The 20104-nt window shown below is 38.6% G+C and overlaps 1 protein-coding gene across 2 annotated transcripts in view; it reads left to right on the forward strand.

Moving 5' to 3' along the window:
* LOC108698296 (astrotactin-2-like) overlaps nt 1-20104 on the forward strand; it is a 1031088-nt gene that overhangs the window by 845087 nt on the left and 165897 nt on the right. For both annotated transcript variants that reach the window (XM_018229686.2, XM_041572527.1), the window contains exons 17-18: nt 11775-11908; nt 11991-12139. In XM_018229686.2, the coding sequence (XP_018085175.2) occupies nt 11775-11908; nt 11991-12139 (283 nt within the window). The remainder of the gene's footprint in view (nt 1-11774; nt 11909-11990; nt 12140-20104) is intronic.

A 20104-nucleotide genomic window follows, 5' to 3' on the forward strand; every position in this document is an offset into this window, starting at 1 on the left:
CAAAGCTATGCTAAACATAATTTTTATGACATTTCTAAAAATCGCCACAAAGCTTGCATTTTACCGCATTATATACCCCACATTTTGTAATGTACCAGCAAAAGTCATCCTAAATATGAATGCCAGGGGTCTACTGAACAGCTTGATGCCCAATATGCAAAGATGTATCAAATTATGTTGTATGCAGAGACCCCCAAATGGATATATAACAGACAAAATTTCCATGGGCAAAATTAAGTAAGAAAGAACAGAGCGAAATTGTATAAAATCACTTTTTTTTTCACCTAGTGTAATCAGCAGTCAGAATCAAAGTTTGAATATATGAGCAAATAGGTTTTACGGACAGAAATAAGCGAACAACACCTACGCAAAGCTGAAAATGCAATAAAATGGCATAAAATGGCTAAAAATGCACCAAAATCACCGAAGTTGCAATATAATCACCGAAATAAAAGGTATTGTACAGTGTGCAATGGCAATAAAAAAAATTTCAGGCAAAACAAATGATGCGATAAGAAAAATAAATATAGCTATAAAATTGTGTAAGTGTGTATATGTGTGTGTACACTAGGGAAATTGTGTGTGTGTGTACAAGTATGTGTGAATGTGTGAAACTCCCCTGATCCCCCAAACAAATGTATGTAAGTGTGTGTAAGTGTAAATCTAAGTGTTTTTGATAGTGTAAAATGTGATGGCTGGCAGTAGTCCATTGCTGCGCAGATCCGGTAAGTGGGCGTCCCGGAAGTCTAGGCAGCAGCATGCACATGTTCCACGTGCTCCTGCTGCTGACTATGGGGCCCCTAGGCAATCGCGCCCAAGGACCCGCTCATTTCCCCCTCCTGCTTGTTGTCTAGGGGTGGGGGAATGAGCAGGAATCGAAGGTGCGGCTTTGCTAGCTGCTCCTTTGCTTCCAGGGGGAGAAATGCTGCAGAATGTAGAATCTACGTTCTGTGACATTTCAAGTACCTTTGCCACAAGTCCTGTGGCATTTAAAAGGTTAAGTTAAGGAATAGGCCTGGATAGAGAACTGGCTACAAAGAGTGGTGGTAAATGGAACATTTTCCAATTGGATCCATGTTGTTAGTGGCGTTCAGCAGGGCTCTGTACTAGGTCCTTTGCTTTTCAACTTGTTTATTAATGACCTCCAGCTGGGCATTGAAAGTACTGTTTCTATTTTTGCAGATTATACTAAATTGTGCAGAACTATAGGTTACATGCAGGATGCTGCCACTATGCAGAGTGATTTTTCTAAGTTGGAAAACTGGGCAGCAAACTGGAAAATGAGGTTCAATTTGATAAATGCAAGGTTTTGCACTTTGGCAAAAATAGTTACACGCTAAAGGGCAGTGTGTTGGGAGTTATCTTAAATGAGAAGGATCTAGGGTTTTCTGTAAACAACACGTTGTCTAATTGTCCAATTGTTATTTTGGTGACAGGGAGGATTTTTTTCCCCCTCTGAGGCAAATTGGAGAGGCTTCAGATGTTTTTTTTTGCCTTCCTCTGGATCAACTGGCAGTTAAGGCAGGTTAAAAAAAAGTTAAAATGTGGAACTTGGTGGACGTGTGTCTTTTTTCTGAGCACCATGAAGTGTTCTGGCTTCTTAATGTTTCTTGCAGCTGCACATGCGCATTAGAGTGAAAAGCCAAACTTTAACTAAAAAGCCGGCTATTTCATTCTACTGCGCATGCGTCTGCCCCAGGAAATTTGAAGAAAGAAGAAGCTGGAAAAAGATCGCTCTGCGGTGCTAGCTGGAATAACCGCTGGTGCAGTTTTCTTCTGATAGGAGCACCGGCCAGGGTTTCAGGCAAGTAAATACATTCACTTGGGGGTGCCTAACATTTGGCACCCCCAAGTGCGAACCGACTTTTCTTCTCCTTTAAAGGGGAAGGAAACCTAGGTGGCGCAAAACCCCTCCCCCCCTCCCGTGTGTTGCCCACCCTCCCTCCTCCCCCCTGGCCTACCCCTCCCGCTGGGCAAATGCCCTTAACTTGTTACTTACCCTTCTGCGCAGGTCCAGTCCAGGGAGTTCAGAGACGACATCTTCTTCCACGCGATCTTCTTCCTGCTGTGAATGGCGTTTTGGCGCATGCGCAGTAGGAGCATTTCGCCGGTACGGATCTACTGCGCATGCGCCAAAAGTCACGTGCATGCGCAGTAGATCGTACCGGCGAAATGATCCTACTGCGCATGCGCCATTCAAAGCAGGAAGAAGATTGCATGGAAGAAGATGGCATCGATGAACTCCGTAGACTGGACCTGCGCAGAAGGGTAATTAACAAGTTAGGGGCATTTGCCCAGCGGGACGGGTAGGCCAGGGGGAGGAGGGAGGGTGGGCAACAAACGGGAGGGGGGGTGGGGGGTTTGCACCGACAAGGTTTCCTTCCCCTTTAAGAGGGACTTAAATGAGCTGGAGAGAGTACAGAGAAGTCTTGTTTTCTTTGGAAAAAAGGTGCTTGTGAGGGGACATGATTACACTTTATAAGTACATTAGAGGACATTATAGACAAATAGCAGGGGACCTTTTAACCCACAAAGAGGATCACCGCACCAGAGGCCACCCCTTCAGAATAGAAGAAAAAAACTTTCATTTGAAGCAACGTACGTGGTTCTTTACAGTGAGGACAGTGGGTTTGTGGAATACACTTCCGGGTGATGTTGTTATGGCTGATTCTGTTAATGCTTTTAAGAGTGGCTTGGATGATTTTTTGGACAGACATAATATCAAAGGCTATTGTGATACTAAACTCTATAGTTAGTATAGATATCGGTATATATATGTAGAACTTGATGGACTTTGTCTTTTTTCAACCCGATGGATGTTGAGTTATTTAGCTTTTTATTCAGCAACTCTCCAGTTTGCAGTTTAAGCAATCTGGTTGCTAGGGTATAAATGACACATGCAACCATGCATTGATTTGAATAAGAGACAGGAATATGAATAGGAGAGGGACTGAATAGAAAGATCAGTAATAAAAAGTAGCAAAAACAGTACATTTATAGCCTTACAAAGCATTTGTTTTTAGATGGGGTCAGCGACCCCCATTTGAAAGCTAAAGAAATTCAGAAGAAAAAGGCAAATAATTAAATAACTATAAAAATAATTAAAGTCCAATTGAAAAGTTGCTTAGAATTGGCCATTCTATAACATACTATACAAGTTAACTTAAAGATGAACCACCCCTTTAAGGCATTTTAACTGAAATCATGTGAAATCATCTGTCAAAATGTGCTCAAATTTGTCAGACACTACTTTTGCATCCATTTTGGTGCATCTGACACAATTGTTCCAGAAGTAAAGGCCATACACAGGCAGATTAAAGCTGCCTATGTCGGTCCTTTAGACCGATTCGCCAGCTTATCTGGCCATGTGTGGGGGCTCCAGACACATCCTCCCGATCGATATCAGGCCAAAAATCGTCCAGATATCGATCGGTTTCAAGTTTGATGCGGCCCCAGGGCCGAACATTCGGATTCGCCTAATATCGCCCAGCCATTAGTGGGCATAAAGGGTTAATATCTGCTCGTTTGGCAACCTTGCCAAATGAGCGGATCTTATAGCGTATAGTTATAGTTGCACAGCCAAAATTACATTTGAAGAGAAAAAACTCTTCATTTTGGGGGGAAAACATGGCGCTTTGCATCTAAAAAAGTGCACTTAGCCCCATGAGCTGCATTTACAAACAATCCTTAGTGGTGTTTTTTCAATAACTGCAGTTGTGGAACACTTTTCTGCCAAATAATACCTTGTATTTATATAAAATACACTGATCTAAGCAAGGCGACTGAATGATGTGCATTTAAAAAATGCACAATATTGACTTCAAGTTAATGTAACATGATTTACAAGTGCAAGTTAAATCATTTTATTTAATGAAGGAAGCTTTTAGAAAAACTCTGCCTAAAAAAATGAAACTTTTTTCCAGTGTTTGTTTAGCCTCTTTGCACAACTCAGCTTTTCCTCTAATAATAAATTGACATTGAGGCTTTTGTTACACCATCTTGCCAAGGTGAAAATGTACCCATCAAGTTTATGGAAATTTAGTTCTGACAAACTAATTTTCCATTTTCAGAATAGCTTTCTTTTCCATTCTGTTTTATTAGATACATTTAATATTTTTTTTTTTACTTTTTCTGTATGGCAGGGTAACACATTTTCACAGTTAAATTGTGAATTATTCAATACAGTTTGATTAGTTTTAGTCTTACTGGCACTCTGCTATAAGAGGTTTTTAAGCATAGTAATACATTTTTATTTTACTCAACAAGGAGAATGTTTTTTGTTCTCAAAACAATTGATTTGCTAGATCAACCTCTGATGTTGACCAATTACATAATTTGAGATGTATTGGGTTACTGTTTGACATGAACGTCTGCCAAGTAAACTGGCTCATAAAGTATTGGTGTAAGAAAGAAGGGTTTGCATACCTAGAGCACTAGGCTCATTTTTCCTTGTGGTATGGATTTCACCTCAATGGAAGGGGGTCCACTTTCTTAGGGGAAATAATGTCTAAGAGGCTGTAGGAGTGTTTAAACTAGGTAAAGGGGGGGCTGAGTTAGAGCATTATGTGGAAACTAGTGTAGATATGGCAGTGAGATTCTAATGGGGCCAAGGTAGAGAAGGGGCACATAGTATATAGCTTAAAGGAGAACTAAACTCCCCATAGCCAAAAGTCCCCACTGGGCCCCCCTCCTCACCTCCCCCCTGGAGAGTGTTATACCAGAATTGTGTCCTCTTACCTCACATGCAGAACAGAGCAGCGGAGCACAAAGCAGGCCCGGACTGGCAATCTGTGAGTTCTGGCAAATGCCAGAGGGGCTGCTGTATCGTTCAATAGAAAGGTACCATATAGTGGGCTGGTAAGGGGCTGTTTGGGCTGGTGGGGGGCTGTTTGGGCCTCTGTGTACTTGGAATGGCAGGGCCTATTTTGACTCCCAGGCCTGGCACAAAGGCACCATGTTTGTCAGCCTCAGCTTCTTCCAGATCCTCTTCTTGCCTTTCAGGAATTTACGGAGCTCTCTGGCTCCAACTGCGCATGCGCATATATGGAGGTGTCAGTGCTCACTTAGCAAAGAAACCGAGGCGGGTGAACATGGTGCCTCTGTGCTCTGCTGCGATGTTCTGCATTTGCAGCCATTTACACAATTCTGGTGTAACGCTCTGCAGGGGGGGGGGGCGTTGGGGAGGGGGCCAAGGGAGTGGGGCCAGTGGGGACTTTTGGCTATGGGGGGTTTAGTTTTCCTTTAAGGAGATCCCTTTGTTACAAATAAAAATTTAAAACTATAGAATTGACTACAGAATAATGTAGAGGGAAAATGTCTGCTACCTGCTTGCAAATGCACAGAAGCTTTTAGGTAAAATAGGAGAGCTGGAGTTAATTGTATGTACAGTAAATTATGATATATTTGGTATTACTGTGACCTGGTGGGATGAAACGTGACTGGCCTGTGAATGTAGATGGTTAAACCCTTTTAAGGAAAGAAAGCGGGATTAAAAAGGCAGAGGTGTTTGCCTTTATGCAACTACCAGGGATAGCACGGGGAGCCCGGGGTAGTGAAAACCCTATTATGGGGCAAATTCACTAAGATCCGAAGATCGCCAGGCGTAGTTTCGCCAGCGCTACGCAAATTCACTAAAATGCGAAGTTGCGCTCAGGGAGGCGAAGGGCAGCGAAGTTGCGCTAACGTTAATTCGTCAAGCAAAGCGAAGTTACGCTAGCGATTCCTAATTTGCATACAGTGCCAAGTTAAAGTACAATGGACGTAAGTGTAGCACCAAATACATTACACTACACAAGCTGGGAAAGCTTCATAAAATGAAATAGAGTTGTTATTTTGCCCTATACATGTGCCCACTGTATAGTTTAGGTGCCATATGTTAGGAAATGTAGGGGGGAAGGAGGATACCCCCAAAAAAATGTACAATCTTTTTCAGCCTATCACCCTTAAAAAAGGAAAAGACGCCAGCGTTTTTTGGGAAATTCCAACTTTTTTTGAAGCAAGCCCTATCTACTCTATTGCACTTCGCCTGGTCTCAGTTGGCAAAGGCAAGTCTGGCGCTAGAGTTAACGTTCATGAAAATCCGCAAGTTAGTGAATTAGCATAGTTACGTCCCTTTGCCATAGCGCAACTTCGCCTGGCATAAGGGTGCGAAGTATTGCTAGAGAAGGTTCACTTTGCTAGCGAATTTACACCAGCGCCCATTAGTAAATCGCCGATGTAACGAAATGACGTCACGCTGGTGAATTTGCGCTAGCGTTAGCCACTTCGCGCTTTAGTAAATTTGCCCCAATGAGTTTTTAACTGGACTTAAATTGGTAGTTCACCTTCAAATTAATGATGGTGACAATAATATTCAATTTGCAATTTGTTTGTATTTTTTTATTCTATATGTTTTTTATTTATTTGTTTTGTTTAGCAGCTCTCCAGTTTAAAGTTTCAGCAACTATTTGGTTGCTAGGGTCTTACTTACCTTAGCAGCCTGGCAATGGTTTGAATGAGAGACTGGCAATGCATAGGAGAGTGCCTGTATAGAAAATAAGTAATGACATGTAGCAATAGTTTTAGGACCAATAGTTTTGGCTACAAGGGTCAGTCCCCCCCCCCCTATTTGAAAGCTGAAAAGAGGGAGAAGAAGTAGACAATTACTTAAGATAAAACAAACAAATGGACACCAATTGAAAAGTTGTTTAAAATATGTAATTCTATAACATAATAAAAGTTAACTTAAAAGTAAAAAATTATCATTGATGTATGGTACAAACCACCTGGTAGAAGTGACGAGAATGAAGCCTAACTACTTTTACAAATGAAAGAGTCTATACAACTAGGTCAAGTTGTGACTTTAATTATTTAGACATTAACTGGAGTAATAGGGTAGCCAGGTCAGAAAAAAAAGCTAGCAGGTTTGTAAATATGGCAAATTACAACTTTTTACTTCAGATAGTTAAGAAACTTACTAGGAAAGATTCTCTTTGCATCTAGTAATTACTAATAATCCCCAATTCTTCTATAGCATTTGTGTGGGTGAGCATTTTGGCTCTTTTGTGCAGTGTAAGAGCACCTCTGCAATATATTAATTAGTCTTTTCACAGGGTTAAACTCAGAAGGAAAATAGAATGGCTTTTACATGCTGCTTAACAAATATACATGTCAGTATATTCTCCTTGTAAACAAGCAAAGACATCACAAAACACAATATTTATGTATCCCTAGTATCAAAAGAAAGGTCATTTGGTTGATGAGAGCGAGGCAAAAGTGTTGTTTTTACATAACTGAAGAACCTGCTAATGACTTCCAATATAGTTGCTCCAATTCTAATCATATGACTATTGATGGATAGGTGAGTTAGGAGGAAATTCAGAAGAGACTATGACATGTGAAGGCTAACAAGAGTCAAGGACCAAATGGTATTCACCCCAGGGTACTAAAAGAGCATAGCTTTGTCATTGCCAAACCTCTTAATTTTTCAGGATTTTCTGAGGTCTGTCTTAATGCAGAGATATTGGTGAATTGCTAATTTGGTGCCATTATTCAAAAAGTAATCCTGTTATCAGCCTGAAAGCTATAAGCCTGTTAGTTTAACATCAGTGATAAGAAAGCTTTTGGAAGGGGTAATAAAGGATAGGATACTTAAATACATGACAAATCACAATGCTAGGAGTTTGTGCTAGCATGATTGTAAAAGGAATGGTAGAATTAAGCTATGTTGATAAACTGTCAAGACTGGGGTTGTTTTCTCTGGAGAAAATGTGCTTGTAAGGGTGCATTAGAGGATGTTATAGACAGATAGTGGGAGATCTTTTCTCCCACAGAAGGAGGAGGAACCCCTTTAAATAGTAAATTAATTTGAAAAAATATACACATCCATCAAGTTCGACCTTTTAACCTGCCCAACTGCTAGTTTATCCTGAGGAAGGAAAAAAAAAACCCTTTGAAGCTGCTCCAATTTGCCTCAGAGGAGGAAAAATTCTTTCCTGACTCCAAAATTGGGCTAGTCCCTGAATGAACTTGTACTGTAAGCTATCTTCCATAACCCTGTATCCCCCCACTTGCTAAAAAGCTATCCAACCCCTTTATAAAGCTATCTAATGTATCAGCCTGATTCAAGGAGAGAATTCCACATCTTCACAGCTCTCACTGTAAAAAACCCCTTCCGAATATTTAGGCGGAACCTCTTTTCTTCTACTCTGAATGGGTGATCTTGCATCAGCTGGAAAATAAAGCATTAGAGAGATTATTATATGATCCCCTTATATATTTATACATAAATATCACTCCTTAAGCACCTCTTCTCCACTGTGAAAAAAACCCCAATTTGACCAGTCTTTCCTCATAGCTAAGATTGTTCATACCTTTTACCAGTTTAGTTGCCCTCTGTACCTCTCTAATTCAATAATGTCCTGTTTGAGCGCTGGAGACCAAAACTGCACCACATATAATCCCCCTTTTAATACAGAGCAAGACCTTATTTGCCCTTGATGCTGTTGACTGGCATTATTTACTACAGCCAAAGACATGAGACTTGAGGAACAGAACTTTCCTTTGAAGCAGTGTAGATGGTTCTTCACAGTGAGGACACTAAGGTTGTGGAATGCCCTGCTAGATGATGTTGTGATGGCCAATTCAATTAATGCCTTTGATGGTGGCAGTTTTAGTCCAAATTAACAATGTAACTATGATCAATCTGCAGGGCAAAATGTTCTTTCAGGGTTACTTTGCCACCCATGTGTTATTGTCTAACTGGAAACAGAACACACCGGCACAACTTGGGTACTACTAGCAAGTATAACCTTGCTCATTTATTGCGGATGCTTGAGAAAGGGGTCACGCCCCGAAACGTTGCATCCGCAATAAACGAGCAAGGTTATACCTGCTAGTAGTACCCATGTTGTGCCGGTGTGTTCTGTTTCCACGTTGCTTCTGAGGTTGCCAAATTCCTCTATCATCGAGCACCTGGAATTCGTGTTTTTCTGGACGGCCAGGGTGTGCGAGTGTAAGTTCTTTCTTTTTACAATTATTGTCTAACTGATCATTACTCAACAGCTGGATAAACATGTACAAACTACTTGGGCAAAACGTGCCAACCATTGAACATATTGTTTACTGTAGAATGAGTTATTATTAACATGTGCCTTGAATCTGTGCTTCTGATATTTTCATTCAAAAATGGTTTTCCATTCAACAAATAGCCGTAGCCTCAGAACCAAGGAAATCTTCCTGTATTATAACGCAGGGTGTGATGAATATAAATCTGATTGTTTCCCTTTAATAACACACTATTCTCCGTTTCCACAACTCGCTTTAGAGTTATGTAAACCGTCCTTTTATAGTTGTCCTTTTTAAATGCTGCAAAGTCATTGTAAATTGACATATAGCAAAATGCTTATGCCAGTGAAAATAATATTGCATGCCTTTTATTGATATTGCTCCACCTGATACAGCAATTCTCACGTGTAAGAAGATCTGCACTATTTTCTTTGACTAAAGATGCCAATTTATCTTCTGTACTGTAACAGAGAAATCTAAAATAAGCTGATATTTGAAAAAGAATAAGTCATAAAGAATGTCATCTCTTTAGAAAACCCTTACTGCATTGTTGCTGAACAATGTGACCATGCCATTAACATCTAATTCTTACTCTTATCTGGGAAAAATAAAGGTGGTGGCAGGACAGTTCGTGTGAGATTTAAAAAACTCAAACATTAAGGGGCCCATTCACTAAGTTCGAGTGAAGGAATAGAAGAAAAAATAGTTTGAATTTCGATGTGTTTTTTGGCTACTTCGACCATCGAATGGCCTACTTCGACCTTCGGCTACGACTTCGAATCGAACGATTTGAACTAAAAACCGTTCGACTATTCGACCATTCGATGGTCGAAGTACTGTCTCTTTAAGAAAAAACTTTGATCCCCTAGTTCGCCACCTAAAAGCTACCGAAGTCAATGTTAGCCTATGGGGAAGGTCCCCATAGGCTTGGCTATCTTTTTTTGGTTGAAGGATAATCCTTCGATCGATGGATTAAAATCCTTCAAATCGTTCGATTCGAAGGAACGATTATTCCTTCGATCGTTCGATCAAACGAATTGCGCAAAATCCTTCAACTTCGATATTCGAAGTCGAAGGATTTTAATTTGCCAGTCGAATATCGAGGGTTAATTAACACTCGATATTCGACCCTTAATACATCTGCCCCTTAGCCTGTGGTTTGAATGATCAAGCTAGGCATTGACTAGGATTAATAGACTGAGTTTCTTACACAGTAATGACATTTTTGTAAAAAAAAAAAAAATTTCATTGGAGCTTGTTCACTAACAAAAAGTAAAATGTATTAATGTATTAATGTATTAATGTAATGTTAGCACATGGCACTTAATATGATAAAAATAACACATGGAACTTCATAAACATATTTATTCAAATGATTGTCCATCCTGGACAATTGTAAAATTGTACAATGTTGCTTATCCTAAAATAAAATTATACATACAGACATACATATATCAAAAACAAATAAAAAAAAATAGTGAAATTTATTACTTCTGTTATATGCTAAAAACACAACCCATCATTATAATGCTGGACAAATGCAAGGGCCCTTCCAAATAAAAACACATTTAGGACCTGTTTTGCTTATAGCTATCAATCAGCAGTAGATTTCAGCAGTCACCTACAAGTTAGAAAACGAAAGTAAAGATCTGATTGGTTTCTATGGGCAACATCACATACGTTTCACATTTCTATTTTTTTCACAAATCATATTTTTTCTCTAAAAATTTGGGTTTTATACAAATTTCTCTAAGAGCTTTATTAAATGTAAAAGCAATGAAAAACTGTAATACAAAAATGTACCAAGTAAAAGTATTCAAGGTCCTATAAAAGCTAATGGGGGCTGCGCTGATCCTTTTGGAAATTTTTTAGCCATTCAGACTTTTAGAGGTTTTCATATTTATTTTCACTAGTAATTGTCCAAAAAATTAAACACTTTTAGTTGTTTATACTTGGATCTTTTAATAAATTAAATGGCATTCTGGGTTTTTAGAGAAAAAGAGTATTATTCAAAACTCTATAACCACTAAAGTGAGAATGTTGATAAATGAGCCTCTCCTTTGAAAATGAAAATACTTCCAATACAGCTTCAGATTAAGATAAGGAATCAGCTAATAAATTGTTAATGATGGAACTCATTCCATCATTAACATGGTGACATGGTGGAGATAACCACTTTTAATTACATCCTGAAAAGTTACAAATACATCAGTTTATAGAGATACTTAAGAACACTATAACAGTTTTATTATTTTATAGCCTTTGAGACCACAACTGCACTATATATTCTGGATTTGGCCTTACCAGTGATTATGATATATGTGATAATATATTTTGAACTCTCCCTTCTGATCAGGGTTTACTCTAATTATTCATTTTCATAATGACTGTATATTGGGAGTAAATTCTCAATAGTTTTTGAAAAATCTCTAAATCGCTATGTAAGGCAAATAGGCAATTAGGACATACATATAAACAGTGCCATCTTTTGATTACAGTTGAAGGGCATATGTAGTCTCTGCCTTGGCTTTAATTTTCATTCTGTTGCTTTGCTTGTTTTATCTCTTAGTTGGCCGGGACATTTCAAGCTCTGCTGCAGTCCTCAGCGTGCCTGGAGCTCTAACTCAGCAGAGCTTGATGATGGCAGAGATGCTACATCTCTAAACTAAATCTTTAATGTTGCTGAGGAATGACTAATTTGTAAATGTTTTCCTTCTGCTATTGCTCAGGCCCTCCGAAGTGCATTCATGAGTTTGTATTGGTGCTCAGGAAATGGAGTAGTTATTGAAGACTGGTGTCGATGTGATTTAAGTGCCTTTGATGATAATGGCCTCCCAAACTGTAGTCCTCTTCCTTCACCTGTGTGAGTAACTACATATTTGTAATAAGAAAAGTCCAATCTCCTTGCGGATCTCACATTTACAGTTTTGTTAACTTCACTACAGGTTACTCCTTTCACCAAACATGGAACCCTCTAGCACTGTTGTAGCTCTGGAGTGGTTAGATGTGCAGGCACCAGTAGGAACCAAAGTCTCTGATTACATACTGCATTATAAAAAAGTGGATGAATATACAGACACAGAATTATACACAGGTAAGTGCTGCATACTATGCAGTTATCAGATCAGCTGAATTCTTGGCTTTTTGATGCTATAAGAAACATCTTTAATTGTATTATTTAAAGATGTGATATTACAATAATTCACAATAATATCACAATAACTTTAAAATGTAGCAACTGATTTAAATTCTTAGCTCTTTTCATTTCATTGAGCATTTTTGTGATTAAAACATTATCTGGAGGTTTTCATAGAAAACTCTTATGGTGTTGATTTTAATACCAGGCAATAACATCCACTGGGGGTTGAAATGCTAGGACTTGTGAAGACTGCCATACTGCTAATGTAGATGTCTGACCCTACAAGGTGGATTAAGTAAAGGAGGAAAGCCTAAAAATGTTTTAGCTAATGTCAAGGTTAGTACAGTTAACTGTGAACAGAGTTAGAGATCACCAATACATAGGGGCAAATTTACTAAAGGGCAAAGTGGCCATCGCTAGCAAAAATTTGCTAGAAATACCGTCACAAATGCACTAACAGGGGCAGAGAACAATTCACTACCAAAAGAGTTAATCGCTAACGAAGTTTTGTGCCCTTTCACCAGGCTGAAGATCGTCCCTCTCACCAGTGTTTCCTTTCTTTTCCAATTATGTTTATTGGAATTTTTTAATAAACAAAAAGAATAAAAGCAGGAAATTATTAGCTCATCAAGACATTTGTAGATTTTACAATAAAAGGAATATTACATTTTTATTTTACAATAAAAGGAGTGTTTCCTTCGCCATAATATATATATATAGCAAACTGATAAGATGAAGCTACATCCTCCTCAATCTTATGTCAGTGATATTATATCCTGTATGCCAAAAAGTTTTTTACATTTTTAAAAAACAATGGCATTTTTTCATATTTTCAGAATTGTGTCTAAAAGTTGTAACTGTTAAATATTTTTGTTTTAATAATTTTTTTTTTACCATTTGAGAGGCATGCCACATTTAGGGTGGGCTCATTTTTAGGACAACTGAGGATCTCTTTTGTCTTAATTTTGCTTCCTTGGACATTTTTAATAATAAGTGGCCACTCATTCAAATTGACCTAAGCGTGTTAATTAAGTTTCACTAGGCAGAAATTAATGCTAACGAAAGTTCGCTATCAAATGCTCACTCTGATGAATTTACACTAGTGAAACTTCACCAGCATATGTTTGCTGAGATGTAACTTTGCATTTTGATGAATTAGTGTATGCGCTGCAAATTAACGTCTGGCGAAGTGTGGCAAAGTCTTCTAAGGCGCAGATTCAACCTTTAGTTAATTCCCCCTTAGTGTGGTCTGGGTTTACATTCCCCAAACTTCCTGCTTTGAAAGACAAATCGATGCCCCCCAAAAAATGCAGGTTTCAACTATAACAGGTAGCATCATGGAAGAATGTGTAGGCTATTTAAATGATGTGCACAAACATGTAAGGGTTATTGTACCTGATATACTATAGTAATTTATTTTTCTTTTTACAAATACTTAATTGGATCTGTGAGTGATAAAGTCCCTAGCTCTAGAAGCCACCAAGCTTGAGTACAAACATGCATGCTTCATCAGTCGGTGTGTATCATTTGGAAAAATATCACTATATCATTATATAGTGTAACAGTTTATATGAAAATGAAGACACCTTGCACCATCTGGACTTAAAAGGTATGCATCTGCAGCACATTTCATACTTTACTTTCATACTTATTTTAATACATTTTAATTCTGCAGTATACTTATTGTGAGCAAAATAAATGGATCATCAATTGTCTGTTCCTACTTTGTGACATAGTGTAAGGAGAACTAAACCCTAAAAATTAATACAGCTAAAAATGACACATTTTATATACTGCACTTATTACACCAGTCTAAAGTTTCTATTCAAAATAGCAGCAATGATCCAGGACTTCAAACTTGACACAGGGGGTTATCATCTTGCAAAGTGTCTGCCACACTCACATGCTCAGTGTGAGCATCTGTTGAGAAGCTAAGCTGAGGGGTCATTGCAAATTATCAAGCAGAAATTGAGGTTGGCCTGTAATATAAGCTGATGCTACAGGGCTGAATGTTAAATTCTGATGCTAGTTGCACTGGTTTATGTGCTGCCATGTAGGAATTATCTGTGATAATTAGTAATCAGCCTTTTATTATGACATTTATATTTCATGTGTACTGTATATTGTGACTTAGTCCCTAAGCTCAGTAAGTGACAGCAGCACAGAGCATGTGCAAGGAATCAGCAGAAAAGCAGATGGGAAGTTACTGGGGCATCTTCAGAGGCACATATCTTTACTGGTAAAGGGCTGTGGTTGCCTTGTCCTGGTACAGAAGCCCAAAACATAATGTACAACATTTCTAGCCTACTTCTTTAGTTAAGCTTTAGTTCTCCTTTAAGCTTACCCGTAAATACCTAAAACTATACATTCAGCATTTATTTAAATCCTTATTTACATATTTATTCCTACCTCCACCTGACTGATGGACCCCTCAACTGCACATTCATTACCTAATATTGTTGTGCTTTCAGGTAGTAGTATATATTTTGGGATATTACAGAATTGTCTATATTGTTTTCATCCCCAAATAAATAAGGATCTGAGCTATGCCAGGTACAGTCTGGGGAAAAATAAATATTCATCTTAAGTGCCTTAATTATTCTAATGCACAAGTTAGCAGGCAAACCTCACCCCTTTGATTTTGCACTCAGTGTCATCAATAATGTTGAATTATTTTAGTTTAAGGTATACAGTAGGGACACAGAACTGGACTAATATTTTCAAATTATTATTTTATTATTATTTTAAATTTCCACTCACTCAAATCTAAAACAGCACCACGGGAAACACTGATGTACACTTGTTTGCCTACATTTATTCAAAACATAAAATACTTTACTCCAAGCACATCAGACAACCCATGAACTTCCAGAAAACTTCACTAACATACGACTCTATACAAAGACTTTGCTAATTGACAGTACAAGTAAAAAAAGGAACTTCACCATACACATTTCTTTAAACTTCTTTAAAGAAAGGAATTTCAACTTGTTACCCAATCCTTTGGAGTTAAACTATGCCATTTCAAATCAACTTCATTATCAGAAAAGTTATCTCATCTGTAGCAACCTCCCCAAATTATGGACTCTGATTCAAAAAGAGAGGTTTAAAAACTAACTGTCCTATGTGTTATGTTTTGGGTAGCTTAGGATGAGTAGAGTATAACAGTGCTTTATTAGCAGGCTCATGCAGGCAATCCATAACAGTAACTTTCACTTTTAAGCTGTATGAAGTATGCACAGTATAAGTCTGGGCACAGTGACATCTACAGGCCACATATTCCCCCTATAGTAGGAAAGCATTTGGGCAAATGTAATAAACAACAACAATGAATGTGTATGGTCCCCACTGGCGTCTCACTAGTGGTGTAGTAAATTTATTGTCCTTGTTTCAGTATTCCTGGTTTCTTAATTCTGACTAAAGATCCAGGCTGAAAGTGTACTTCTCTGGCACCACGTTTTCTGTCAGTATAAGCCTTGCATTTGGCTTGTTGACATTTCACAATGTCAGCAGTAGATGATTTTGTAGGTACAGTATTTTGTGGGCGTTTGATGTCTGCAACATGTAACTTAGTGCACATCTGTCTGCCATGTAATAATTCAGCTGGAGATGATTGGGTTGTTGCATGGCGCGTGTCTCTTTAGTAATGTAGGAACTCTGTTGTAAATACTTTCCAAGATTTCCCAGTAAGATTTGCTGTCTGTAGTGCTTCTTTCAGACTTCTGTTGAATCTCTCGATTTCTCCATTTGCTTGTGGGTTATACACTGAAGATTTCCTATGCACAATATTCCTCTCTCTCAGAAAGGATTCAAACTCATATGAGACAAACTGTGGTCCGTTGTCTGATATTAACTCCTTTGGATTACCTTCTTTGCTGAAGACTGTAGACAGAAATGTTATCACTGTAGCTGATGTTATGTGAGAAACAAATGCAATTTCTGTCCATTTACTGTAATAGACCATCAAGGTTATAGCAAATCTACAGTCTATAGGAGCATCTGTAAAAGGACCGACAATATCAATAGCAAGTTTTTCCCATGCTGAATCAGGAAATGGTACTGGTTTTAGATCTGGTCTCAACTTAACTTTGTGTACAAAGTTCTTCTCACAGCCCAGCTTTGTGGTTAAATTTTAGACACAGGCTGTGTGGCAGGCACTGATGCTGTAGTAATGAGACCATCAACTAATTGTAGGTTTAATGCAACAAAGAGATCCCTTCCAGGTATAGCAGTACCCTTATTCACAATGAAAAAGTCACATTTTGCAGTATTTGATTCAAATTGTACAGTCACTGGCAAGCAACCAAGCACAGGGATTGAATCCTTTAAATAACTGACCAGTTTCAGGGCAGGTGCAACAAGCAGATCTTTTGCAAAGTATTTCAAGAAAATATCCTTTGGTAGTATAGAAACAGCTGAACCTGTATCAAGCATCAGGTTAATGGAGTGTCCCTTGTCAGCAGAAGCAGTACTGACATATATAAACTTGTCTGGAATAAATGTACCAGCTTTATCCACACTTAATACTGTGACATTTGTAGTAGTGACTTCATGAACATCTTTAGCAGAACTATGGCCGATCTTAGCAAAATGTCCTACTTTTGTGCATTTGCGGTACCATTTAGCTTTTGCCAGGCCCGGATTTGTGGCAAGGCCACATAGACCCGGGCCTAGGGCGGCAAAAAATAGGGGCGGCATGCCACCCAGCTGCATGCCGCCCAGCTGCATTATGGGGATGTGTTCAATTACACCAGCTGCGCCGGCTTTTTTTCGCCGACGCACTGGGAAGGGGAAGTGTAGGCGGGCGCTAGGACCGTGCGGCCGCCTGGTCGGACCGCGCGGCCTAGGGGCGGCCGGCAAAGAAACCGGTGCTGGCTTTTGCAGGACATGTAACATTATTTGCAGTGTGTTGTGTTGAACCACAGCGAAAGCAGTATTTTCTATTTGTATTTGCTGCATGGTTTTGCAGTGTAAGTCAATCCCTTTCCTTAGCACTGTATTTTGCCTGTGACTGTGCATTATTAGACCACAGTGCTGAATTCACAATCTGTACATTCCCAGCAGTTGCCTTTGCAAGGGTTAAATCCTGTTCTAGGAGCAGTCTCTTTAATGCGAGGTGAGTTTGTTTTTTCCACTATTTGGTCTCTTAGCATTTCATCTGTTAGATTCCAAAAGTCACAGGTAACAACCAGCTCTCTCAAAGCTGCTACAAATTGTTCTGTGGATCCGCCAATTTATATCTTTCAACAACCACATTTACTCTTGGCATGAAAAAATTCTTTATACAGATGCAGCCACTTTGGTTTGTCTGTTTGACACAGAATAACTAAACACAGATATCCCATTTATCTCATTTAACACAGAAAACTGCGTCACAACATCCCATCTAATTAAAGCATTCACCATTGTTCACAATGGTGCTTTGGTATGCTAATGGAAAGGTTAAATGCATTAAATGAGTTAAGATGACTTTAGATAACGCAGTTTCTTCAATTAACCATGAGTCATGACGCATTTATCTCACAAATCCAAGTGGCTTCATCTGTAGCAGTAAGAGCAGTTTCATAAGTATCATCAGGTAATGGTAATATATAGAATATACGCTGTCCCTCTGCTCCCAGGCAGTGAATAAGTAGAGCATGCTTTCTAGCAGCAGAAATCTCCCCTTGGTCAGCAGCAATAATGTAATTTTCAAACATATGAATCCAAGCAGTAAAAGGTATTGTAAGCTCACCAGGGTTTGGAAGAAAAGGTGCAGGCTGCTGCAGAGGTAGAAGAGCCATCCTTGTCGCTATTTGTTATGTTTTGGTAGCCAAGGAGTAGAGTATAACAGTGCTTTTATTAGCAGGCTCTTATGCAGTCATTACACAACAGTAAGCTTTCACTTTTAAGCTACCAGGAAGTATGCACAGTATAAGTCTGAGCACAGTGACATCTACAGGCCATTTTCATAAACACCACAGTGTTCTTTTTGTGGCTTCTTCTTTGTGTGCTTTGTACTCATCACTTCTCTTCTCAGTTGTGCCTTGTACGTATCCATATCTTCTTCTTATTCTCCACCCACTGGGGACTTTCTCTCACAACTGTTATCCTCTGTCTCGCCCTTGTGGCCAACCTAAACATATGTTTTGACCAGTACTTTACATTTACATTCATGTTCTTGCTGGATAGATATAGACTTTCTGATTGAATATTTTTTAGATTAGAAATTCTGCTTACACATTGGTATAAGAACTATCATAGCTAATCACATGCCCAAACTGTAGTGGTTGTTTAACAACCCTATATTTTTTTCTGAAACAAATACAGTGAAACTTTTACCTTCCCAGATTTTAAGTTTTCCCTATTTTTTGTGTGGTCCCATCAAAATATAATGCATACTATTATAATGCATCCCTGATTTGACATTTTCCCTGTTTTACACCATTTTTTTCTGGTCCCATGATAAACATACAATGTGGGTTCTATTGTAGCTCATGCTGTCTGGTAACTGGTCATGCTGCTTGGTAACTGGACCTTTAAACCATAGTAATTAGTTCATTAAACTGAAGAAATCACCTTGAGGCTGAGAACATACAATAAGTTAGTTGTGTACAGTAGACAAAGTTAAGTGAAGAAATTCACAAATACCATTGTCGAAAAAAATAGCAATCAATATTATTAATGCAACAGATTAAATACCCACAACAGTTTCATATATTTTTTTATCCTAATAACAGCTACCCATTAAGCTATTTCTGGTCATGTTTCCTGCTGATTTTGCATTTCTTTCACTGGATTGTGAATATTTTCAAATATGGTTCTCTTCTATACTAAAGGCACGCTATCAGACTTTATTCTAAGGGGTTTATTTACTAAAAATCTGAATTTATTTCATACAGTATTTTATTTTAAAAAAACACAACAAAACTCCCATGCCCAATTTTAGCTTATTTATTAATAAAAAACTCAATTTTATCTTTCATGTTTGTGTGGTATACACACAGCCATGGATACAATTTTTTTAGTTTCCCCCAAGTTTTGTTGTCAACTTTCATTTTCATATAATGCTGATGAGGTACAACTGACAGATGAATTAAGATGTAGAAAAACTATGAAAAGCAGATGGAATGGAAAGCCTATGCTTTCTATCAGTGTCTATCAGGAATATTGAAGGGCTAGAGTCAGGGAATCTCAGGCACAGTCAACGGTAAAGAGAAAGTGTCATGCGTAGTGTGAAAAGAGAACAGAGTGAGAACAGTGCAATAACCAGTGGCACACTTAACATCAGAGAATCACAGTAAAAAGAGGGATTGAAGTTGTGAGAACTGCAAAAGTCTCAGACATTAAGACTTATTTTTCACCTGTTCATAATAATTACCATAACTAATTAACTGAAATTTTTATTTCCATTTATATATTGATATAACATCTAATTTTTTTTCAAATAAATTGTTCTGTGACACTGAGGCACCTTCACTAAGGGTCGAATTTTTAAGTGGTAAAACTTCGAAATTCGACCATAGAATTGTAGAAATTCGATAGTCAAAGGTTTTTTTGAGTGACCGTAAAATCGTTAGAATCTAATGATTCGATTGATTTAATCGATCAAACGATTTTCAAAAAAAAAACTTTGACTTCTAAAAACTAGTATTTGGTATAATAGGTTCTAGGAGGTCCCCATAGGCCAGGGGTAGGCAACCCGCGGCTCTTCATCCTGCTTGCTGCGGCTCGGTCTTGCCTGTCACGTCATCTATACAGCCCTCACACCTGCTGGCGGCTTATTTAGTGTGCGACCGTGGTAAGCTAACGGTTAGCTTACCATGGTCGCACACTGTCAGGGAGCCGGGAGCTCCCTCCAGGGAGGTAGTCTGGATCAAGGAGGAAGCCCTCTTGTGGGAGCAAGGTCGCGGTATCCAAAGGGTTAAGCAGAATCAGTAG

Source organism: Xenopus laevis, chromosome 8L (assembly GCF_017654675.1).
Source record: "Xenopus laevis strain J_2021 chromosome 8L, Xenopus_laevis_v10.1, whole genome shotgun sequence".
Taxonomy (NCBI): domain Eukaryota; kingdom Metazoa; phylum Chordata; class Amphibia; order Anura; family Pipidae; genus Xenopus; species Xenopus laevis.